This window comes from Ostrea edulis, chromosome 7 (assembly GCF_947568905.1).
Source record: "Ostrea edulis chromosome 7, xbOstEdul1.1, whole genome shotgun sequence".
In the NCBI taxonomy this organism is placed as follows: Eukaryota; Metazoa; Mollusca; class Bivalvia; order Ostreida; family Ostreidae; genus Ostrea; species Ostrea edulis.
This window is the reverse complement of record NC_079170.1, coordinates 70318872-70344421: the sequence shown is the minus strand read 5'-3', so window position 1 is coordinate 70344421 and position 25550 is coordinate 70318872. Positions and strand designations below refer to the sequence as shown.

The window sequence follows — 25550 nt, the reverse complement described above, 5'->3', positions numbered from 1 at the left end:
ATTTTCAGTGTTGGTTGTAAAATAATAGCACAATTCTTTGAATAAAATATTTCTTTCATAGATATAGATTTATTCCAGATATGGATATGTTCTTTTCATAAACAAGTTGGTTGTTTGTATATGTTAAGTCTGTCAGAACAACCCTTTTTCGTCTTCTCATGCTTTTAAATTGTATCCATGTTACATATATGTTGTGAAAATGAAAATATTCAGGTTTACATGCTACTTCCTTTAGAGATATTGTCTCAAATTTCATTATTGTTTCTAAACATAGAAATGTTGTTTTTTAAATATCTACTGTATTCATATTTCCACCCCCCCCCCGCCCCCTGGTTTTTTGTTTTTTTTTTTTTTTTGTTTTGCTTTTGATGACCAATTGCAACAATGATAATCTCTCCTCATGAATCGCGATGCAGTTGTGAACACTATGTTTATGAATCTTGATACACAGAGTACGTCTACTTTAACAACAGAAATTTATGAATCTTGATACACAGAGTACGTCTACTTTAACAACAGAAATTATGAAAGTAGAATGTAAACATAAAGCGACAAATTTCATATTTTTATCAAAAAAAAAAAACAAAAAAAAAAACAACCTGAGAATGTGAAGCTCAACACTTCACAACGGCATACTTGTCATGAAATCTGTTTCTTAAATATGCACCCAATATGTTTTGATTTAAAAAAGATGCATTATCACAACTTTCAATCTTCATCTATAGTTACTATCACATCATCGGTAAACTTTGACGGGTTCTTTTTGACGGGGCTGTATACAATGACGTCAGAAGTCAAAGCGAGGATGCGAGGACTTGGTCTCTATGACAACAGTGGATCTGGGAATAACTTGATGTGTTCCATCGTCCATTCCTACATAACCAGAGAGCCACAGCAAAAGTTGACATTTATGTGGATGGCGCCACCTAGCGGGACAGGATGCGTTAGCTTTTTGTAAGACAGCACATAATAAAAAAAAATCATGGATAACTGATAGGGTGGTCAGGTTGACTAATAGCCAATTACAAACACAACACATTTGTTAGGTTTATTGAGCAAATATATGACAGTGTAACTACCCAAGCATACAATACAATACACAGACAAAGCACTACACTAATCAGAAAATATGATATACAACTTTGACAATGCGAACGTAGATACATACAACAATGATTCTAACAACAGCTATAAATAAGTTTAGAAATACCGGTACCATAGGGAGAACTTCTTTAAATGCCACATTCTCAAGAGTTTCAATTCCCGCCGAAATATGTCTATTCCTGCATGTCATTACGCAATACGTACTTCAGATAAAAGGTAAAAGTTGCCATTTATTAAGTAAACAAATGACAAAACAAATTGTAACATATATACAGAAAATATACAGATATATATACAACAAAACTGTTCAAAATGTAAAATGCAACATCACCTACGTAATACGTAAACGTCATGTGTATACGTAAACGTCATGTGTATACGTATGATATGCCACAACTAGTAAACTATATGAATGTCGTGCATTCGTGGAAACATTTTGTGTGTGAATTCATCAGCTCACATTGACATTGAAGAATCGGATGACGTGAATACTTATTCTGATTGTAATGAATTGTAAGGTGAATAATCCGGTTCCTCTCCCATTTTCATGAGAGATGTAAGGGTTTTTACAATGAAAGAGTTCTACATTTAGCGATCGATGTGAAGTAAAATGCAGTGTTTTCTTTCAGAGCTACGGGAACAATTCACCAACAGCTGTTGTTTAAAGATACCACCGTCCTACAGTTATGTGAAGAGGGAGGTACGTTCGTCATACGCTCTTTTGTTTGTACATTGTTTTACGTCCCATTCTAGAATTTCTCGTTCCCGTGTAGAGACGTCACTAGCTTCTGATGAAGTGACACAAATTTTGACCTATAAATGTTCGGTGCCCCAGGCCGTAGCTATGAAGGTTGTTTATCGTGCCAACGCCTGCCGTGACACGGATCCTCCGTTTTTATAGGGTCATGTCAGAACGACCCGTGACCTTCACTTCTAACGCGGGGGCGCTTGAGGGAGGACGAGTCACTATCTATGTTAAACGTCTTAGAATTTGGAGCTCGAATCGAACCGGGAAAACGAAAACGAAAGCCCCTTATCTTTAGACTATCTTTACTGGTTATCATATCTGTGATTATGTAAAGATATTTCAGTTTCATGATAACTTTACTTTCAAATTGGTTATACGTAGAATACATTAGAGTTGTATAAGTCTCTCAACGCTCCAGGAAAACCCCAAACACATTTACTAATCATAGAGCGTGAAGCTTATTTACTTATCTCAGTCATTCATTTTTTCAATACACACTTGTATATTTTGTGACCCTTACCTGTAACCTTAGTTTATGAATCTATATATCTGTTTATACCTCGTGTACCAGTGATCTGGTTTTGGGTGAATAAATGAATTGAAATTGACCCTATACATTCAGCGCCTACCACGTCTCCACTACGACCGGACCTCGCTGTCCTGCATGGTGACGGAGTCATCCTGAGGGACGATTTTGATTCCTCGTCTGGCATCAGCAGACTTATCTGGTGAGAAGTTCATCCGAAATAATAAGATAATGTTATTATCGATTTCCTGATCTGAAACCATCAAATTGAATGTGTTCATTAAACAGTACAGTGCCTTTAAATCGGGATGGGTCGTAACATAATTGCAGGAATCCTAGAGCTGCAAACAAGATTTTTGACTTGATTTATGTTTCTGTTCTAGGCATGACACGCATGGAGGAAATGTTAGTCGAGATTGTGGTCACATAATGTACGGCGATTCTAATTGGTTATGCCGGCGGTATGGTGAAAGAAAACTGGTAATTTAAACAAATAGTTATATTCAAGACCCCCTTTTAGTTATTTTCTCTCTTTTAAGTTAATTTCTTCCCAATGGTGTACGGGTATTGAATTAATAACGCTGTCTGCGTAAAGGTACGTTGTTTCTTTTAATTGTGAATGTTGCTATGACTTCAACGACAGACAACATCACTATTGTTTCTCAGGTTCCCTGACATTTGCAACTTTTTCAACATTGTGTGCAGTTTGAATACGAGCACAGTCAAACAACTAAATTAAACTTTGAACTATTGCGTTATATATTTAATATATATTGTTTGTTTTAATCATGTGTTCACATAAGGCATTTTTCTTTACTTTTAAACACATTATGGTTTTGGTCATTTTTATGACGTCATATTCTTCATATCAAAATTTACTCACTTTCATGGTGTAAAAAAAAATAGATTACAGATAAAATCTAAACAATGATAGCAATAACTTTGATAATGATAAGCTATATCTCACAAAGAAAACCCAAGTAATAATAATTATAATTTTAATTTCAATAATAATAAGAGGAAATCTGAATAATGATAATATTTTGATAATGCTAAGCTGTATCTCACAAAAGATAATAGTAATCTAATAAATAATGATAGTAATTTTAATGATGATAAGCTATATCTCACAGAAAAACCTAAACAATGATAATAATATTAACGATAATGATGGGGACCCAGGTTAGAATAGATCCTCAGTACCCCTTGCTTGTCGTAAGAGGCGACTAGATACAGCTGTAGGGTGGTCCTTCAGAATACTAAACCGAGGCCCCGTGTCACAGCAGCTATGACATGATAAAGATACATCCCTGCTCAAAGGTCGTAAGCTCCGAGCATAGGCCTAAATTGTGCAGCCCTTCATCGGGAATGGTGACGTCTCCATATGGGTGAAAACTTCTCGAGAGGGACGTTGAATATTACGTACACAATAATGATACTAATAATTTGAATACTTTAAAATATTCTAATCATAATCACTCATTGTATTCAGCACATATACTTCTTTACCCAATTCTGAATAAAGAAAAGATGTGTAGTTTAGGTAAAAAGATAGCATAACGACCTAATGTATGCAAATACTGAATACAATGTAGGATACAATTTCCTTACTTGTAGATTTGTTTTCTGTTGCTAGGTGACAGTTCCTATGAACACGACGACGGCTGCAGTGTTACAGTTTGCTTTGTGTAAGTTTAAACATTCTACATTTCCTCTGATGGCCAATGAAAAACCCACCCAAAACAAGAAGAAAATAAAGTCACAATGCGTGATACTAGGTCATATAGACCCTCCCGTTACCTCCAAGGCGTAGTAGAGCCACTAATCACCCATTCTCTTCTTGTAAATTTCAATCAACATATATTTTTCTTACGTTATCATTCCCCAGACGAGAGATAATGAAACATACGAATGCGTGTCTGTAACCTCTATTATACACTGTTTAATTAATATATTAACATGTCCCTTATATGTATCGTATTTGATTACTTTTATTAACGTGATCAGTCACAATGGTTATGAAATCTGTCTACATTTGACATTTGACGAACAGCGGCTGGTAGATGTGAAGTACCGGGAACCAGAGATCGTAACATCACAGTATCTTACGGATTGCGGGCCTGTACACAGTGGACGATCATCGACTCCCTGAGGTGGGAATGTTACATTCATATTGTCTGTTGTATCTCTTAGACAGTAGCAGATCCTGTCATTATAAAACAAATTAGACTAGAATTAGTGATCACCGTATATATTATTTTAATTATAATTTGTTCATGTTACTAGATAGATAATATTCAGACACATATCGTTTTTCAAAACGGGGAGGGGGCACCCGGAAGAAAAATTGGAAGTTGGCTTTTCCAAAAATAAAAGAAGAAATTTTGACAAGCAAAGAACAAAATGGAACAAGGCATTTTCCCGATCTTCAAAATCCCAATTCGTAAGGGAGAGTTTGGGGTTGGGGTCATCTACTGTGACTACCTAAAATGTCCTAGTATTCATTTTTTTAAAGCGTGGGGCGGAGGGGTGGCTTTTGTTATTGATGATCATACTTCACTCAATAGTTTTTTTTATTCATAACTTCCAAGCTTCCGTTCGTCCCATTCTCTGCTCATGCTATTGTTATAAGAAGTGGGGGGGGGGGGGGGGGGGATGTCACCCAATATATCCTTTATTTGCATTACAAAACGACAAATAATGATTATTGTAAAAAAAAAAAGTAGGGGATCAGGCCCCCATTATTCTAAGCGCTTGACAGGATTCCATTGTGTGTTGAGGATAACGACATTAACAATATTTTTAAAATTTTATTTCACTTGATCGATTTCTGTCTGTCGTCTGTCTGTCGTCTGGGCTAATTTTAACGAAAGATGGCACACAGCATCTATGGTTAAAGAAGTCTCAAGTTTGTTCAAGTAAAGAACCCTTCTTTATTCCAAGGGTAGATCATAATGAATGTTTAAAAAATGTACTCAATGATCAATGAAATAGGAAAGCTGAAACTTGTTTGTAATGTTCTTTATGTTATATTATCACATGTAGTTTGTTCATACAATGAGATCCCAGTGGAGGGCCATCATAGGGGTTCAAAGTTTAATGGACCAAAATAGGGGTTCAAAGTTTAATGGACCAAAATAGGGGTTCAAAGTTTAACATAAAATATTCTCAAAAAGCACAGCCATTCTGATGGTACAATTAATATGTAAACATTCTCACTTAGTGGCATTATATATTTCTTCATACCACGACCCCCTGCCCCAGGACCAGGGCGGGTACCACAGTAAGATTTCGACATTCAACATTGGTTGTATACAGGGAAAATCTATGTCAATCTTCTCAAGAACCACAGGGATTCAGATTGTCAAATGAATATGTAAGCATCCTTATGCAGTATAGGATCAAATTTGTCTATACAATGACATCCAGGACAAGGAAGAGGTCATGATAGGAGTTCAAATGTTCATCATCGGTTATACATGGTGAATATATTTGGACATCTTTTTATCTCGAGACCCGATTGCATTCAGATTGTCAAAATTATAAGCAAGCATCCTCGTATAGTGTAGTGTCAGATTTGGTCATATTTAACATTGTTCATAAACTTGAAATGCTTTGAAAATATTTTGTCAAGAACCGCTATGGTATAGATTGTCTAAATGATGTGCAAACACCCTGCTGTAGTGTGGTTTTAAATTTAATCTAATATGTGGTATCATGGTCCCCGGGACAGGATGAGGGCAACAGTAGCGGATTCAAATTTTGGTTTTATATTGGAAAATACATCAAATTTCAAAGAAGCGCAAAGGTACAGATTGTTATATCAATATTCAAGTATCCTTACATATTGTAATGTAAGGTTAGTTCACTGAGACCGCTGGGACCACGATGGGATCACAATAGGATATTCAAATTTCTTAGAATATTTGAAGGGTACTTATTATTTGATTAAGGAACCCAGTGTAGATAGACAAATCTATACGTTCCAAACCTCTTCCATGCTGAGATGGACGATGTGGACCATTCAGTTCTTCTTTATATTGGTAACAGCGTTTTATCATTTTGTGTATATGCATCATATTTTAGGTTACCGTCATCGCAAACAGAGGTTCACCTTCTTTATCTCCCAAAAGAAGCCAGAGCTGAAAATGTTTGTATAAAATGGGAACAGCTGTCCAATAGACCACCACCAACTACAACAACAACAACAACAACAACAACAACAACACCACCACCAACAACAGTAGCTACAACACCACCACCGCCACCACCACCAACAACTACAACATCCTCAACACAACCACCAACAACAGAGCCATTGACGACCGCAACAGAAACAACAATAGAAGTGACAACAAGAAAGCCAACAACACGAAGATTTCGCACATTAAGATGGGACATTTCTGACGAGGGACAACCAGACTTCAACAGTTGCTGGGGAATTGACAATGTGTTAGTTGTCAATACAGCCAACCGACCTAGTCGATTGATGGAAGATTTTGATCCCATCAATCCCAGTAACTGGCTTTTCTTTCCTGGAGGAAACATCAGGGTATTATACTTGTAGATGTTGCATTTCTTTTTCCAATATTTAGAAAAGTTTATCTTATTGAAAGCCCATATGGAACACGGAACTTACTTAAAATGAACTAATATTTTCTTCTTTTTTTTTCTTTTTCAACAGCAAAAATGTAGATCTGAAGAAAATACCTTGTTCTTTAATATGGAGAATCAAACAGTAAACTACGTGGTTTCCCATGATCTTGATTTGTCAGTTTCTGACGTCACTGCAGATCTAATGCTAGAAGAACAGTTTGAATCGAAGCGCCAACCAGGGTATGTAATAAAATGATGTTTATTTTTTTGCATACTGCTTCATATGCAAAACAACTTAATATAGAGTAAGCCGCGTTTTAAATTCCTTCTTGAGATTCTTATTTACGTGAATTCACAGACACTTTTAAGGTATTCAATGAATATCGAAAGGATAATGAACAATTTTAAATGATTTAAATCAAAATAAATGTTTATTGTTAAATAATGATAATAATGAAGTAGATGAAAATCACATGACTGGTAAGTGAGTAGAAACCAACCTTTATGCACTTGAGACTTTTTTTGAAGAGTTTTCTGTGCTTTATAATCATAAAAAATCTAATGTTTTAAAGATATGTGTGGTAAATGAATAATTTTATTTCATATTTCCATAAAGAGAAAGTATATGTAACTTTTCACCAAGAGATTTGTTTGAAAAGTAATTTCTTTTAACATATTTTAATAAAACAAATTTTTCCCATGGACTTCAATGTAACATTCTAGTTGAAATAAATCAAGAAGTAATCAACATTTTGAAAATTTCCTATTGTGGATTATTTTAGTTGATGAACCCTATGATATCATTATTGCAAAATTCCCACCATCCATTTACTAAATATGAAATATGGTTGTTATACTTGTACATTGAATACTTTAGATCTGTATAGGGGTCCTGAAATGGAATCGTATCGCTAACACTGTCTTACAAATTGCAAAGGACATTTGCCAATTACACCTACAATTACAATGTTCCAATTTGTTTTAACAATACAATGTATAACTGCAATCTCACAAGTTGTACAAAGATTCAAGTGATACATGTATATATATATATATATATATATATATATATATATATATATATATATATATAATGGAATCCACACCAACTCGTACATTAATTTAACGTTAATTGGAAGCTAACTATCATTATCTTGTTCATCTGGATACAGATCATATTGTATTCATTAGAGGTAAAAAGAAGGTATGTAACAATGGTGTTTCTACATGTATAAAGCAGAATTTATTTTATAAAACGTCTATGTGGGAAGAGAAAATATCTTGATATGGCCTTCAATTTGACACCAGCATTGCGCAAATTCTATGGTTGTTATAACATTGGGTCAAATGCTGTCAGATATGTTTCATGCCAATTGTTAGACCGTTCTTGGCACACTGATTTTGCCTACAGATAACTCCGTTTACCTGATCAAGATATAGGGCTCACGGCGGGTGTGGCCGGTCGACATGGGATGTTTACTCCTCCAAGGCCCCTGATCCCACCTCTGGTGTATCCAGGGATCTGTGTTTGCCCACCTTTCTATTTTGCATTGCTTATAGGAGTTATGGGATTGATCACTGTTCGTTATCTTCACCTGTCATAGATATATCGACGACGTTTTATCTATTAACAATAATAATTTTCATTCATATATCGATTCGATATATCCCTGTGAACTCAAAATAAAAGACTTTACAGAGTCGTCCACTTCTGCTTCATACTTAGACATTCTATTTAAAGTAGATCTTAACGGCAAACTAACAACTCAACTTCATGACAAACATGATGATTTCAGCTTCTCCATCGTCAACTTCTCATATTTATGTAGCAATATTCCATTATCACCTGCATATGATGTTTACATCTCTCAATTGATTCGATACGCAAGAGGTTGTTCTACGTATGGTCAGTTTTAAAATCGAGGCAGGCTACTGACAAACAAGTTGATGTTGCAGGGATTTCAACAGTCCCGTTTAAAGGCAGCATTTCGTAAATTCTACGGTCGTTAAAACAAACTAGTTTGCCAGTGCAACTTATCATGGGGTCAAATGCTGTATGACGTGTTTCATACCGATCGTTCGGCCGTTCTTGACACATTGATTATGACTACGGATAACTCTGTTTACCTAAACAAAATATAGGGCTCATGGTGAATGTGACCGGTCAACAGGGAGTGCGTACTCCTCGTAGACACCTTATCCCACCTCTGGTGTGTCCAGGAGTCCGTGTTTGTCCACCTCTGTATTTTGTATTGCTTATAGGAGCTACGAGATTGATCACTGTTCGTTATCTTCACCGTTCTTGTAGATGGCAGATTCGCGGAGGAAGGGTTGATGTTATCTGTGGTGTACTGTACCATGCCAACTCTATGGTGTTTGACGGAGCCGCGGAGAGATGGGCGTGTACCCCGTATTTAGATACCAGAGTAGCCGGGAATCTCAGGTTTTATTTTGGATTCGGTAGGTCTAGTAATATGGGCTGTATTGATAGGAAGACGTAGACATTATTTCAAAATGGTGTATATTATATCATTACGTCAATGATTTGCAGGCAGTGGGCGTTGCCGAGCGTTAGATACACCGGAAACAAGCGTTGAGGTTTATATTGAGGATGAACATGGACACAAACCAGTGATGCAAAATCTTAGCAGCAGAAATTACAAGGTAAATATTTACTCCTTACCTTTAAAGTTGAAAAATTTGTATTAGGAGTTTAGCTTGAAACACAAATGAATATCAAGAGAAGTGGTGCATTTTACCATTAACATAAAACATATTGCATAAATATTACAGGAACCGAGGTTAATATCTGTTGCTATTAACGGCCACCAAAGACAATATAAGGCGCGGATCTGCTGGATACAGAGATATCACAAAGGGGTGGATCAAGATGTTTGGGCAATCGATGGAGTGCAAGTCCTGCCACATTTTCCAAGACGATCGAATATAAACAAAATGGTTCAATTCGACCTTAATTTGCATTGTGGAAAAAATGCAAGTTCAAATAAGTAAGTCAATATAGGAATGCAGTGATTCAACTTTAAAAAGACTCTTTTATCATCCAGATTTTACACAGTTGACCGCTGTATGTTTAAATTTCAATAATTTCACGCTGCAATTGATGAAGACTTTTAAGGCCGACAATATACAATACTATCGCTGGGCGATTAGTATACAATACGAGGATATAGATAATTGTAATATGATTGATGATAGCCATACCCTGTATTGTTCATTTTTAATTTTAATAATCTTTTCCGAAGTGTTTTATCAAGAAAGAATTGAAAACTACATGTACAGTATAACCTTTTTAAGCCAATAATGCACTTTGAAATTTTTTTTTTCGGAATACGCAGTGTGTCGGAATAGTGTGTGGATACAATGAAAATATGAAATTGAGAATTAAGATAAGGGTTGGAATGTTCAGTGAATCGGATTGTACATGTGTCAGACTAGGCAGTTTTAAATGTATTTTATAATGTGATAGGTGTTTGGGATAGATCAGTGAATATTGTATTTCTCATGTAGCTAAAACATAAATACCGTATTGAAGAATTTATAACATTAAGACTGACCACTAGAGCCCACGAAACTATATCTGGTCGACCATTTCTGTATATCAGTACACTGCACCACCCATTTGAAAGTGACTAGAGAGGCGAGATTTGGATTACTATATAACTGAATAATTTAAATCAGGAACAGACTACTAGAGGATGTAGAATTTACTAAAAGATTGCTGATCGGTCATCTGTATATCAAGTATGATGTTACTTTTAATCAACAATTAATTCATTTATCCATTTCTTGATAGAAGTCACCTGTAAGATATGAGAAATTAAGTAGAGAAGTAGTTAGAGTGACCGCAAATGCTAATCAACCGTATCAAGAAATTCTCAGTTATTTGCCTGATATGAAAATCTATTTTTTTTTTGTCATTCCAGTCTAGATTTACAAGCCTCTACAGACTTTGGAAAATCGTGGTTCAACGTACATCAAACATGTCTCCATAGCAACTGTGGAGGAAATCATCAACCTGTGTCATCAGAGTATAGAAGCGAGGATTTTTTGAGGTGAAAGCAAATTTGACTTTATCATCCTCTATTTACATCCGTACTCCATGCATTATATTAAGGACATTTCTGTAATATTCTAGTCGTTATTGATCCCGCGGGGATCCGGGTTAGAATAGGTCCTAAGTACCCCCTTGCTTGTCGTAAGAGGCGACTACATGGGGCGGTCCTTCGGATGAGACCGCAAAAACCAAGATCCCGTGTCACAGCAGGTGTGACACGATAAAGATCCCTCCCTGCTCAATGGCCATAAGCGCCGAGCATAGGCCTAAATTTTGCAGCCCTTCACCGGCAGTGGTGGCGTCTCCATCTGAGTGAAATAGTCTCGAGAGGGACGTTAAACAATATTCGATCAATCAATCTAGTCGTTATTGCTTACTAGTAGTATTTGTACATTGAACACTGCAATTGCTTTGTCTATTTATGTATTATAAGGTATGAACCACAGCAAAGATATACAGAAATAACATCAACCATTGTGTGAACTCTTTTATCTTAATACGAGAGGAGCAAAATGAATGATTTTAAAATAGGATTTAGATAAAAGCAACAACTGTAACTATCTATTAACTTTGAGAAACATAAAGGTCCAGTTCTATTAACATTTCCCTCCTCCAACACTTAGTGAAATGTGATATAATTCAATGATTGACTTAGCTGGAAGAGAGTGACGTCCCCTCTCCCTTTCGCTGTGTTAGTACCCCACGTCAGATTTCGCTGGAGTGGAGCATGGAGAGACACACCGAACTGGGCATTGGACAATGGTGAGCACAGCTCATTCACGTTGGTATTAAATCCGTGTTTATCCGACTAACAAACTTTTGAAGTTTTTGATACTTTTATATGTGTTGGTGGTAATTACCTGGTCATATATGATTGCTGTATATGCACTAAATACTGAATTGTAAGTTTAGTTTTAATTCAAATTTGTTTCGTATCTTACCCTTATAGTGTTTATTGGGGACTGTGAGGACGGTTGTCATGGAAACGGGCAATGTACAAGAACAGGGTGTAGGTAAGTGCTTGTACACTATTCAGTGATAGACTACATTGTTGACCTGGATAGACTGTGTCCCTAGAACATTTGGTATCCGTTGTAAAACCACGAGAGTATGTAAATACAAAATTAAAAGTTTAGTGACTGAATTACATGTAGTTATATTGTGCAGATAGGAATGTGATAATAAATAAAATCCATAGTCTATTCTGGACAGATTTAGTCGCAGAATATTCAAATACTGGAGAACATTTACCAGTATATGCATTTACTGTTAAAGAAATAGTCATACGCATGTAACCCACACGTGTAATATACATAGATGTATAAAGCATTTCAAATAGATATTGTGAAATGAAATCAATTAGTTATCATGTAATACGTGTCTTTCCAAACTAGTTACTACTGCATTTTATGGTCTATGGTGACTGAAGTATTTCATTCTCCAGCGATTAGTGTTTTGGTAACATCCAACGTTTTATCTCATATACTTCTATGATGACACTTACCTAAAACAATCACCTAAAATCTTGTCTTTACACTTAGCACACTGTTGTTGTATTCTGCCTTTAGAGAAACAATTTTAACAAAGTTATTCATAGTTTAAAGTGTTCAGCAATCAGTCCGTAGGAAACTGATTTTGACCACGGTTTCTGTAAGAAAGTCAACCTCGTAGTTTGGAAACTAGCATGCGAAAATGTCTTTAATGAAACCAGAGTCGTGGAAACTCGGAAACATTTTCTTTCAAGTTTTGAGAAAGCGTGGAATGTTCGTTTTGTGAGATAAGTTAACGGTATAATACATTTTTCGACTTATGAATGAACTATATTTAGTGGAGCGTCAATGCTGTAGAAGATAATTGGAAGTGCCGCACATTCGTTGACACAAAAAAGCATTAACTTGTCTGTATCTGCATTTGTGATGATACCATCTTATAATTCAAAAATATTCTCATCAATGTTGTCCCACTTTCAGCTTTTGCCGTGCTCCACTAGATAAAAGGAAGATCTAGGGGGAGGGGGTTACATCCTCCAATGAAGGATGAATATGTTTAACAAAATGACCATTTTGCGATCTTCAATAACCTCTCTATTGGGCGGATTTTTTTTTGGATCCTCCATTGAAGAGGACATCTGTTTACTGTTCATTTAGATACATGTATAGCAATCCACTCTCGTGTTCTTTAGTCACGTGTACATATAATTCCTGATTAATGTAAGAAAAAGATAAATCACTTCAAACATTTAATTGTTGATGCATAAAACAACACCAATCGTACGGGGATTAGTCAAACCGAGACTGGTTCAGAGATTCCAAATGCATATATAAGACATTCCTATGGGGATGTGCCAACAGCTTGACTGTAAGGCGAGACGCACGTAGTACTGAACTCATTCCAAACCAGACCGGATGGACAGGCCAGCACGAATGCGTTTCCGGCGATATCGCACTGGATGAACTTAGACGGATCTGGGTGAGAGTAGAACTGGGAGTTTCCGGTGGTTACGACAGCATTCTTGCATGGGTTCGTGGTCACTCCAGTGCCTGTAATCATTAATATTATACAATTAAATCATTGATATTATACAATTAAATCATTAATACTATACAATTAAATCATTAGTATTGTATAATTAAATCATTGATATTATACAATTAAATCATTAATATTATACAATTAAATCATTGATATTATACAATTAAATCATTAGTATTGTACAATTAAATCATTGATATTATACAATGAAGTTATTAATATTATACAATTAAAGCATAGCATTGAGGGAAGCAGTAAGATTATAGTTCCCAGAGAGCAAGCCTATCTCCCAAAGTAAATACATGTACATGAACGATAGGTTTTGTGTTCATGTTCCAGGATGGGACAACATTTGTCGTATATTGAAAATGAATTATATCCTAGAAAACTTCTTTACTTTTGGATATCAAGGAGGTATAAATTTGTATGATTATTATGAAAATTTAACCTTTACCGAAATCCATGACGTCTGGATTCAGACCCGAGGGTAGGACTAACTGGGTTATATATTGAAAATGTCTTAAAACATCTTAGAAAATCGTCTTTTCTTATAAACATCATCAGTCAAACAGGTGGCATGATGATAATGGCCAAAGAGATCTATATCAAAACTGTGAAATTCATTACCCCTGGGTACAGGCTTCATGTCCCAAGGGGGAGCTACATATATGTAAATTGGTCCTATATTGAAATGCATTGTATAATAGAAAACTTCTTTTTCTTTTGGACATAAAGAAGGAAAAATGTATGATACTAATGGCCGCTGTGTCTTCTACCAACATTATGGAACCCATGACCCCAGGGTCTAGTTACCATGGGGGCTATATTGTCGGTATCTTGAAATGCAATAGGAAATCTTCTTACTGCTGAACAGCAAGTAGATCAACTGTATGATCATAGTGAGGAATGTGAAATGCATGAGCCCAGGGTTCAGGTTCCTAGGTTGGACTTAGTTAAGTATATGTAGATACTGCAATGTATTTTAGAAACTCTTTACTGTTGGACATCGTCTTTCCATGATTAACTATAATGAACATTGAGCCCTCGTTGAAAACTGTGTTATAAAACATTGATTTGACCTTTTAGAACTCAAATAGAAAATTGCATTTCTCATTAATGCGGTAAAACGCACTCACCTCTAAAGAGATTATGAATTATGATATATACACTGAATATATCTATCCTCTGCAGGCAGTACAAAGTAAATAAAAATGGAGAGATATAAAAAGCACACATGTAACACTTATTTCTCAAGACCAAATGGTGTGCATACCCTGTTGACCTTTAAGGCTCAAGCGCCGCTTGTTATACCAAGAAAAATATTAAAACCAGAGTAAAACTTAACTAATACAATATTTTACAAACCGGGACCCATTCGCTATGATTATTTAGGTTTGCTACCGTAAAATGTGTCTATACTAACAACACTTCTCTGTTGAATTAAACACCTTTACAAGGCAGTACCATGGAGCGTAAGGGGAAACTATCGATGTCTTAAAGATATAGGTATCGTTTACCAGACTGCCAGAATCACAATCACAATTACCCAATACTTACTTGGTAGAATGGCGGTGTTGGGGGTGGGAGTGGGTCTCCCGGCTTGGAATGTGTAGACACAAGAGAGACGCGTCTGGTCCCACACAAGCAGATTGGGACACGGTAAGACATTTGCGTTACCCAGGAGATCGCACTCAATGAAGTGGAGGTTGTCTCCGGACACTGCAAAGTAGAAGTTACCGCGGGCGATGTTGGCCTGTGTGCAGGGATTGTTACCCACAGATACCGGTCCTGTAATCTGTCCGCCGCTTGTGCCGGATGGAATAAAGTTCTGAAATGAATAAAACTGAATCCTTTACGAAAGCTTGAGCCGATTTGTATCTGACATCATAGGTGCTTAAAGCTGTATACATTTATGGCGTTGTTTGAACAATGTGAAACAGAATTTAGATTAACAAGAAAGAATGTTGGTGACAAGAAGTTGCCATGTTTGACACAGCATGCTTAAAGTATATCCATCAAGCGAAGTGGCTTCAGAGGATAATATGAAAGGAACATGGGCATTTCCAGTCGTACAGAAACAGCTGTATTGTTTTGAACGCAGATGATATGATACACACATCTACTGCGAAACACAAAACAACATTGCAAGATTTTATCCTAAACCATTTAAAAACTAGTACTCAGACTTTTTGCTGATTAGATTAATGATCTATGAGGTTTAGAAAATTTACCCTCGACACACAGGATACAGTTGCTGAGTTATAGAGCTTTCCAGCTGGGCATTGGATGATGTACATCTCCCCTAACGCGTTACACTGGATGAATTTAGTGTTGTCATTAGGATGGGGGTAAAACACCTGACTCTTGCCAGTTGTGCAAGGGTTGGCTGCCTGGAAATCTATTAACGGGATGAACATTAAGTTTTAGTCCTATCAGAAGAGATAAACGACAAAATACCAATATGTTAAAACAAGACTTACTGCAGTGGGTGTTAGCCGGGACAAACTGTCGTTTTTCTGTAAGACAAATAGAACATGAGAGTCTTCGCAAACCAAAGAAGCATGTAAATAAGCGAAACGTGCATCAGTGATTTTAAAACACCAGATACTCAGACATCTGCTGTATAAATGGTTAATTAGACGCCGGATACGTTCTATTACCTCTCCCTGGAGCAGCACACACAACCCCCACAATTGCAATGAGACAGAAAACCTTCATCTTGTCCTGTGTGGATTCCCTACAGTGACTGTCAAATGCAGACACTGGTATTTATAGTGTCAGAGGATGTCTTATCACACACTGAATAACGAACACTGATTTTTTGGGTTATCTCAAAACTTGAAAGGGATATTTTGTCAAATTATATATATATATATATATATATATATATATATATATATATATATTATATAGAACTAACCTATATTGAAAATTGATTTGATTTTCCTTTATACAAATTTAAATATATTTTTGTGAAACAGAAATTTAAGTTCTTTAATTATGGATACATGCATGATGCTATCTGATGAAGAAATATGTTGGGCTGTAATGAAATGCATTCTTTAGAATGGTTTATATTCAAGGAATATGTGTGATTTCGGGGGGGGGGGGGTACTTAGAATTTGATTTAGTGACTGATTTCAAAAATAAATAATCGTAGTCTAGTTTTTGTTGTTGAAGGGTTTAAATTTATGGTCATGTCGATATAACGAAAATAACGAAAGTTGAACCACCCCGATATTTGAATGATTTATTCGTAAAGTACATGTACCTATAAAAATAAAGAATTAAATGCCAAAAATGTGGTACTACTTAATTTCTGATTTTTCTTATTCTGAGATATCCCCTTAAAAGACATGTGGCATGACGTCGAGCTAATAATTGGATAGATTGTCCTCGTACAAAACGTCTATTAGGAAGCAAAACAAAGGAGAAGATAACAGTGTTTTACACTGAGTAATCAGACGGTTTGTAGTACGACACCTCTTGTTTAGGGGTGTAGCGTTATCTGTGAGGAGTCTAACTGTAGCTGTGTTTGTACAAGGTGTATTTGGGAGCGCAGGTTAATGCGCCGTATTCGTTTTAACAGGCAGATTAAACAAAATAAAACCTTTGTTTTGGAGAAACTGGTCAACATAAAGGATGCATCGTCGACGTGTCCTTTTTTCAAAGTTACGTGGAATAAATATTTTGTGATGGACACGAAGTGGTTATATTTCTTTATTTAAAAAAGATAATTTTGCATTAAACATTTCTTGAAATTTTCCTCTGTTATTTTTTATTTTAAATTTCTTTTGTTACCACTGCAGGTATCCCGTATTTTTTTTTTAGTAGGAAGTGTTTCTCGTAAAAATATAACCAATTTTGTACATCGGAAATACATTCATGAATAAGCCTTAGTACAATATACACGCTTGAATGTTTAGCTATACAAGTTGAAGAATATATTAGAATAATTACAACTTACTCCGGATATATTGAAATTCAGGGGACCAATCTTTTTCTTTCAATATAACCGAAGTTCAAAATAAGCGAAATCGGAAATGTCGACCATATCGGAGGCTTCATTTTGGCATCTCGATCCCGATTACGAAAGCGGGAATATGAATTTATTACGTTACACAATTTACAACATATATGTATTGAATTTAGTCCACTGAAGGTTTTTAATTTTTTTTTAAAAATATGTGAATTGTTTCTTATTGAGTTTTTAAAAGCTGACAAATATTTTTTAAAGCATGAATATGAATTGATGATAATTGATATGTCACCATGTATAATTTAGTACTGCAAATTTGTACATTGTGAATTTAGCAATCATTTCAACAATCACATATAACTGTTCCCTATAACTGAAAAAATGTTGAGTGTGGCGGAAAACAGCAGACAATCAATCAATCAATCCATTTATGAATTGTTTGTTTTGTCTGTTGGTTTAAGTCGGTATAAGAGCTATTATAGCCAAAAACAGCGTGCCAAAAAAGTGGAGTCAAATTCGTTCAAGGATAAGAGCTATGCATGAGGGAGATAATCCTTAATTTTGAAATGAATTTGTAAATTTTATAACAGCGATTAAATATACATCCGTATTTTCAAGCTAGTAACGAAGTACTTAGCTACTGGGCTATAGAGACCCTCGGGGACTAACAGTCCACCAGCAGAGGCCTCAACCCAGGGGTCATAATGTAAAATTTATACGGTACCAATTTTGATGCACCAGACGCGCATTTCGACAAATAATGTCTCTTCAGTGGTGCTCAACCGAAATGTTTGAAATCCCAAATAACAATGATGTTTTAAAGCTATTATAGGGGGGGGGGGGGCAGTGTGCCAAAATAGTGGAGTCAAATTCGTGTAAGTATAAGAGCTATGCGTGAGGGAGATGATCCTATATCAGTAAATACCGTATGTGATCACAAGGTAGATATTATAATGTTCCAAGAAATGAGAGAATTTGTAAAATGTGTTCAAAAGCAGAAATAGAAGATGAATTTCACTTTTTGTTAGTCTATCCATTTTATGATAATTTCAGTAAAATGTATATTAAGAAATATTATTGTAAAAAAAAACCTACTCGTAACTTACAAACTATTTCAGTTATTATCAACAGAAAATGTCACATAATTATGTAAATTAGAATTTTTTTTATATATAAATGTTTAAATATAAGAACAAAAATGCATACATCATGCTGAGGTTATCCTCATTTTTGTATGTATTATATTTCATATTCATTATGTAACAAACTATATTCACTATCTCACAGACATCAACTATCTATATATCCATTGAATGAATTGTGTCCATTTACCTATCCTGCATTATATTAACTTTATTTTTACTTTTGATTATATTTATGTTTATTTATTCTATGTAAAGACGTTAAACATATGAACTGTATTGTTCTTGGTAATAAATAATACATGTAGGGAAGGTTCGTTATTTTCTAACACCTACGGTGACACGGGACCATGTTTTTACGGTCATATCCAAACGACCTGTCATTTTACTTTGAATATCGGGCGTTTGGCGAAGAAATCATCACTACATATGCACTCGCAATAAATACTCAAATATTTTAGTTTTGAAAAAAAAAGGAAAAAAGAACTTAAAAAAGACAAATACATGTATATTGTACCGGGGTAGATAATGTATTAAATACTGGTTATATACTCAATAAAACACGACATAAATGATAAACTGAAGAGATGCTTTCCAGGTGTGACTTCGCTTATACTGGCGCGACGTGCAAAAATCCAGTGGTGCCACACCACGTGACCATGGTGGAGCAGTTTTATGACGAATCGACCTTGGCCTCCAGCAATGCCCTTCATATAAAGGGCGCCTCCCTGAGCTACAGATGCGGTGTGTTGTCTACTGGTAAATCCTTAGTGTTTGATAAAGAAGGACCCCGCCGTCTTGTCACGTCTGATTTCAATATGACAAATAACAGGTAAACACAGATGTATGCTTGTAACTCACGCATGCTGCTTTCTATAACAACACGTATCCTTGTTTTACTCCCCATTATAGGTGTACGTGATACTGCCTATCTATAATACAGATCTGTATTTCTATTTGTTTATCTGATACTGTATATCTATAATACAGATCTGTATTTGTATTTGTGTATCTGATATTATATATCTATAAAACAGATCTCTATTTCTATTTTTGTATCTGATATTGTCTATTTATGACAAACAGATCTGTATTTCCATTTGTGTATCTGATATTGTCTATTTATGACAAACAGATCTGTATTTCCATTTGTGTATCTGATACTGTCTATCTATAAAACAGATCTGTATTTCTATTTGTGTATCTGATACTGTATATCTATAATACAGATCTCTATTTCTATTTGTGTATCTGATATTGTCTATCTATAAAACAGATCTTTATTTCTATTTGTGTATTTGATACTGTATATCTATAAAACATATCTGTATTTCTATTTGTGTATCTGACACTATATCTATAAAACAGATCTGTATTTCTATTTGTGTATCTGATACTGTATTTATAAAACAGATCTGTATTTCTATTTGTGTATCTGATACTGTATATCTATAAAACAGATCTGTATTTTTATTTGTGTATCTGATATTGTCTTTCTATAAAACAGATCTGTATTTATATTTGTGTATCTGATATTGTATATTTATAAAACAGATCTGTATTTCTATTTGTGTATCTGATATTGTATATCTATAAAACAGATCTGTATTTCTATTTGTGTATCTGATATTGTCTATCTATAAAACAGATCTGTATTTATATTTGTGTATCTGATATTGTCTATCTATAAGACAGAAATGTATTTCTATTTCATCTGTTTTCTGCGTTAACGTTGTCGTCAAATATCTTCGATTGTGTGACATATAGACTGGTCTATAAAATTGAGGAATTATGATAATAGCAAACGCAGGCATACTAAATGCGCATCTTTTACTACTTCAATTAAAATCATTGATACTAAACGATGACGGTAAGAAAAATGTAATATGTGTGTTGTAATCAGTTTCTCAGTAAATAAGATTGATTTTTTTTTAGCTTTATAAGTATTTCTTGTAGGTTTACTGAAAGTTTTACGGTTCCCCTCGATGGTGAACATAGCCCTGTGTTTGTATCAAATGGAAAATAAATAAATGAATTTATAGAGCAAGTAAGGCAACGAGGAATGGATATGATTCTTCTTCTTGAAATACAGTTATTCTACCTGTCCAGAAAGTCAATACAAAGACTTTAATGTCGTGACATCACAACATGGCGGTCTTTGTGAAATAATGTGATAGCTTCTGTAAATATAACGATACTTTTTGACATACTTCCAGCTTGTGTGTATAATGTATCCAGGGGAGCAGAAAACTTATAAACTAGATAACTATATGTAGCGGGTTAGAGCTAGATAACTATATGTAACGGATGATAGCTAGATAACTGTCTGTACCGGGTGATAACTAGATAGCTATCTGTAGCGGGTGTTAACTAGATAACTATCTGTAGCGGGTGTTAGCTAGAGAACTATCTGTAGCGGGTGTTAACTAGAGAACTATCTGTAGCTGGTGATAGCTATAGAACTATCTGTAGTGGGTGATAGCTGGATAACTATCTGTAGCGGATGATAGCTGGATAACTATCTGTAGCGGGTAATAGCTAGATAAATATATGTAGCAGGTGATAGCTAGATAACTATATAGCGGGTAATAGCTAGAAAACTATGTAGCAGATGATAGCTGGATAACTATCTGTAGCGGATGATAGCTAGATAACTATCTGTAGCGGATGATAGCTAGATAACTATCTGTGGCAGGTGATAGCTAGATAACTATCTGTAGCGGATGTTAGCTGGATAACTATATGTAGCGGATGATAGCTAGATAACTATATGTAACAGATGATAGCTAGATAACTGTCTGTAGCGGGTGTTAGCTAGAGAACTATCTGTAGCGGGTGATAGCTATAAAACTATCTGTAGTGGGTGATAGCTGGATAACTATCTGTAGGGGATGATAGCTGGATAATTATCTGTAACGGGTAATAGCTAGATAAATATATGTAGCGGGTGATAGCTAGATAACTGTATATAGCGGGTAATAGCTAGATAACTATGTAGCAGATGATAGCTGGATAACTATCTGTAGCGGATGATAGCTAGATAACTATCTGTAGCGGGTGATAGCTGGGTAACTGTCTTAAGCGGGTAATAGCTAGATAACTATATTTAGCGGGTGGTAGCTAGATAACTATATGTAGCAGGTAATAGCTAGATAACTATATGTATAGCGGGTGATAACTAGATAACTATCTGTAGTGAGTGGTAACTAGATAACTATCTGTACCGGATGATAGCTAGATAACTATCTGTAGTGGATGATAGATAGATAACTATATGTAGCGGGTTATAACTAGATAACTATATTTGGCGGGTGATAGCTAGATAACTATATGTAGCGGGTGATAGCTAGATAACTATTTGTAGCGGATGATAGCTAGATAACTATCTGTAGCGGGTGATAGCTAGATAACTATATGTAGCGGATGATAGCTGGATAACTATCTGTAGCGGATGATAGATAGATAACTATATGTAGTGGGTAATAACTAGATAACTATATGTAGCGGGCGATAGCTGAATAACTATATTTAGCGGATGATAGCCAGAAAACTATCTGTATTGGGTGATAGCTAATAACTATATGAAACGGATGATAGCTAGATAACTATCTGTATTGGGTGATAACTAGATAATTATCTCTAGCGAATGATAGCTAGATAACTATCTGTAGCGGGTAATAACTAGATAACTATATGCAGCAGATGATAACTAAATAATTATCTGTAGCGAATGATAGCTAGATAACTATATGTAGCAGGTAATAACTAGATAATTATCTGTAGCGAATGATAGCTAGATAACTACATATAGCGGGTGATAACTAGATAACTATATGTATAGCGGGTGATAGCTATATAACTATCTGTGTAGCGGGTGATAACTAGATAACTATATGTATAGCGGGTGATAGCTATATAAATGTCTGTATAGTGGGTGATAACTAGATAACTGTATGTATAGCGGGTGATAGCTATATAACTATCTGTATAGCGGGTGATAACTAGATAACTATATGTATAGCGGGTAATAGCTATATAAATATCTGTATAGCAGGTGATAACTAGATAACTATATGTATAGCGGGTGATAGCTATATAAATATCTGTATAGCGGGTGATAACTAGATAACTATATGTATAGCGGGTGATAGCTATATAAATATCTGTATAGCGGGTGATAACTAGATAACTATATGTATAGCGGGTGATAGCTATATAAATATCTGTATAGCGGGTGATAACTAGATAACTATATGTATAGCGGGTGATAGCTATAGAAATATCTGTATAGCGGGTGATAACTAGATAACTATATGTATAGCAGGTGATAGCTATATAAATATCTGTATAGCGGGTGATAACTAGATAACTATATGTATAGCGGTTGATAGCTAGATAACTATCTGTAGCGGTTGATAACTAGATAACTATATGTATAGCAGATGATAGCTAGATAACTATATGTAATGGGTGATAGCTAGATAACTCTCTGTAGCGGATGATAGCTAGATAACTATCTGTAGCGGATGATAGCTAGATAACTCTCTGTAGCGGTTGATAGCTAGATAACTATGTGTAGCGGGTGATAGCGCACTAGCTGTAGATTTTCAGTCTCTTTCTAAGGCTCCAGATTTACATAAATGATTATAGATTTACATACCATAGTATCTTCTTACATAAAAGCGAATCTGGAATATCCCCTTCGATTTTGGTGCGAGTTTCAATATAGGCTGGATTTGTATTGTTCGGATAGCGAAATGAAAAGCATCCCAGTTACCCTATTAAGATGGAATATTATACTTTAATACTTTTGATATCACTCCTCCAACATGATTGATTGACTCTCAAACACATATCAGATATGAAAATAACGATTTTATAGGCTGTGAAGATGATGATGCTCAATAAGGAATTAAAGGTTTCTTTTAAATCTTGTACATATTGCTACATGTATTTTCTAAACTGACTTTCAAACATTAAGGTATCTTCAGTTCTTCATAAGAATTGGAAGCAATTCCATGACGTCAAAATGTCCTCCACCCGAGCAGCGTGAGGAGTCGGTGATCTTGGATTTTTCCTGCGATGGGGGACTAACATGGGATCTTATAAAAGTTTTTGACGATATTCGGGAACCACAGTAGGTTTGAGATACTTTTCTTCTTCACAGATGAAAGCAGTATTTTAAGCTTCTTCTAAGCGATATGGACTTAAACTAAGAGTAATTTGAAGCTTCGATATTTTTCAATGCATTTTTTCTAATATTGAGATCTGACATTGTGATGTTGCCTGACGAAGCTAGGAGACCTGCCTGCAGATTTCGTTGGTGGCAGCCTGTCCACTCTGGAGAGGGAAGAGATCTGTGGGCAATTGACGGCATTAGTATAAACAACCACTTATTTAACACGATCAACTTGGACATGGCGGACTATAAAAACGACACCAGACAGGTGGTCGTCAATCTTGGTACATACTCTCACAGTTACTGTGGGGACAGATCAAGTATGAGGTATGCGTAATGACTTAATTTCTAGATAAGCAAAATATCGTCTTTAACTTACTGTATATGTTTGATATTTTTATGAAGAAAGAACGTAAATTCCAAAATTAGAAATGGAATGTTTGTGCTAAATTGCGCTCATTTTAGTTTCATCGACCCTCATCAGACAGGGGACATGCGGTACATTGAGACGACCCCAGTACATGTTGGTCCTACTTATATCGTCCAGTTTCATTTGGTCATGGCATGTCGAAACATGTATTTGATGGATCGTGACAACTTTCTGTATTTAGAATACTCCACTGATCATGGCCTGAGCTGGCGATTGGTGGAAGAACCATGTAGTCCACCCACTACTTGTCAATCATACACTGAAGGTACAGTGTACCGCCCCTCTAAATATCAGAAGTGGCGACAAGTCACTGTACCGATGCCTCCGTCATCATGGTGAGTATTGCATGGGGAATTAAGGTAAACTAAAACAATAGGCATAATGGATCCAATAATCAAAGTTTGAGCAAGACATTGTTTGTTCGCTTTCACCAGAACCTAATTTAGCTCCCATAACTAGGTCTGTTTCTATTTCGTGATCAAATAATTGACAACTTAATAATAGAGGACTAACATTTAAATGTATGTCATTCTAAATCTCCATTTTTGTAAGAGCTTTAACACATTCCTACAAGATAGCCACAAAACAACAATTGGACCGTTAGATACTGGCAAATCATTCAGACCGTTAGATACTGGCAAATCATTCATTCTTGTAGAATTTTTGATATTTAATGTTTTTCAAAATTGCCATAATTAAGAAACAAAAGTAACTGTGAAACCCCTGACAACTCTTCAACGTGAACGGGATAAAACGATAGCAGAATAACTATTCAAACACGAACTGACAACACTCTAGCATGTTGTTCTTTCGAAAATCTAAATCCACGAAAGTATGTGATTCGCCATCATAGTGAGTGCTAATCTAGTGCGATTACTAAAGCATATATTTATTAAGACATCCGAATCCAAGGCGAAGATAAGAACAGTGATCAATCTCATAACTCCTATAAGCAATACAAAATAGATAGTTGGGTAAACACGGACCCCTGGACACACCAGGGGTGGGATCAGGTGGCTAGGATGAGTAAGCATCCCCTGTTGATCGGTCACAACCGCCGTGAGCCCTATATCCTGATCAGGTAAACGGAGTTATCCGCAGTCAAAATCGATGTGCCAAAGAACGGCTTAACAATCGAATCTTTCTTTTTGTTTTGGGCTCTACGAAGGTTATAAGCAGTAAAGAAGCCCCGTATTCACTATATCCGATGTGATTAAGATGTTGTTTCTTCTTCAATAC

At 35.5% G+C, this 25550-nt stretch overlaps 2 protein-coding genes across 2 annotated transcripts in view; one reads left to right on the top strand and one right to left on the bottom strand.

Moving 5' to 3' along the window:
• LOC125653280 (reelin-like) overlaps window positions 1-25550 on the top strand; it is a 57193-nt gene that overhangs the window by 6976 nt on the left and 24667 nt on the right. Inside the window, exons 3-20 of the mRNA XM_048882654.2 lie at window positions 726-954; window positions 1734-1804; window positions 2475-2580; window positions 2762-2858; window positions 4015-4066; window positions 4432-4531; window positions 6465-6930; window positions 7063-7214; window positions 9283-9434; window positions 9526-9638; window positions 9768-9982; window positions 10919-11047; window positions 11705-11811; window positions 11999-12062; window positions 19301-19534; window positions 23684-23839; window positions 23969-24208; window positions 24347-24646. Of these exons, the coding sequence (XP_048738611.2) occupies window positions 726-954; window positions 1734-1804; window positions 2475-2580; window positions 2762-2858; window positions 4015-4066; window positions 4432-4531; window positions 6465-6930; window positions 7063-7214; window positions 9283-9434; window positions 9526-9638; window positions 9768-9982; window positions 10919-11047; window positions 11705-11811; window positions 11999-12062; window positions 19301-19534; window positions 23684-23839; window positions 23969-24208; window positions 24347-24646 (2983 nt within the window). The remainder of the gene's footprint in view (window positions 1-725; window positions 955-1733; window positions 1805-2474; window positions 2581-2761; window positions 2859-4014; window positions 4067-4431; window positions 4532-6464; window positions 6931-7062; window positions 7215-9282; window positions 9435-9525; window positions 9639-9767; window positions 9983-10918; window positions 11048-11704; window positions 11812-11998; window positions 12063-19300; window positions 19535-23683; window positions 23840-23968; window positions 24209-24346; window positions 24647-25550) is intronic.
• On the bottom strand, window positions 13275-16375 carry LOC125653283 (uncharacterized). The gene is made up of 5 exons (XM_048882659.2): window positions 16242-16375; window positions 16062-16097; window positions 15813-15979; window positions 15139-15409; window positions 13275-13589 (listed from the first exon to the last, which is right to left on the bottom strand). Exons 1-5 carry the CDS (start codon window positions 16297-16299, stop codon window positions 13381-13383), a joined length of 741 nt encoding a protein of 246 aa, XP_048738616.1. The 5' UTR covers window positions 16300-16375; the 3' UTR covers window positions 13275-13380.

Excerpts from the sequence above, each read along its gene's own strand:
- LOC125653283 (XM_048882659.2), bottom strand. The coding sequence starts at position 16,299 with ATGAAGGTTTTCTGTCTCATTGCAATTGTGGGGGTTGTGTGTGCTGCT. Across the intron at positions 15,410-15,812 it reads CTGTATCCTGTGTGTCGAGG|AACTTTATTCCATCCGGCAC; the intron begins GTAAATTTTCTA and ends TATTCATTTCAG. Across the intron at positions 13,590-15,138 it reads CAACACCGCCATTCTACCAA|GCACTGGAGTGACCACGAAC; the intron begins GTAAGTATTGGG and ends TAATGATTACAG.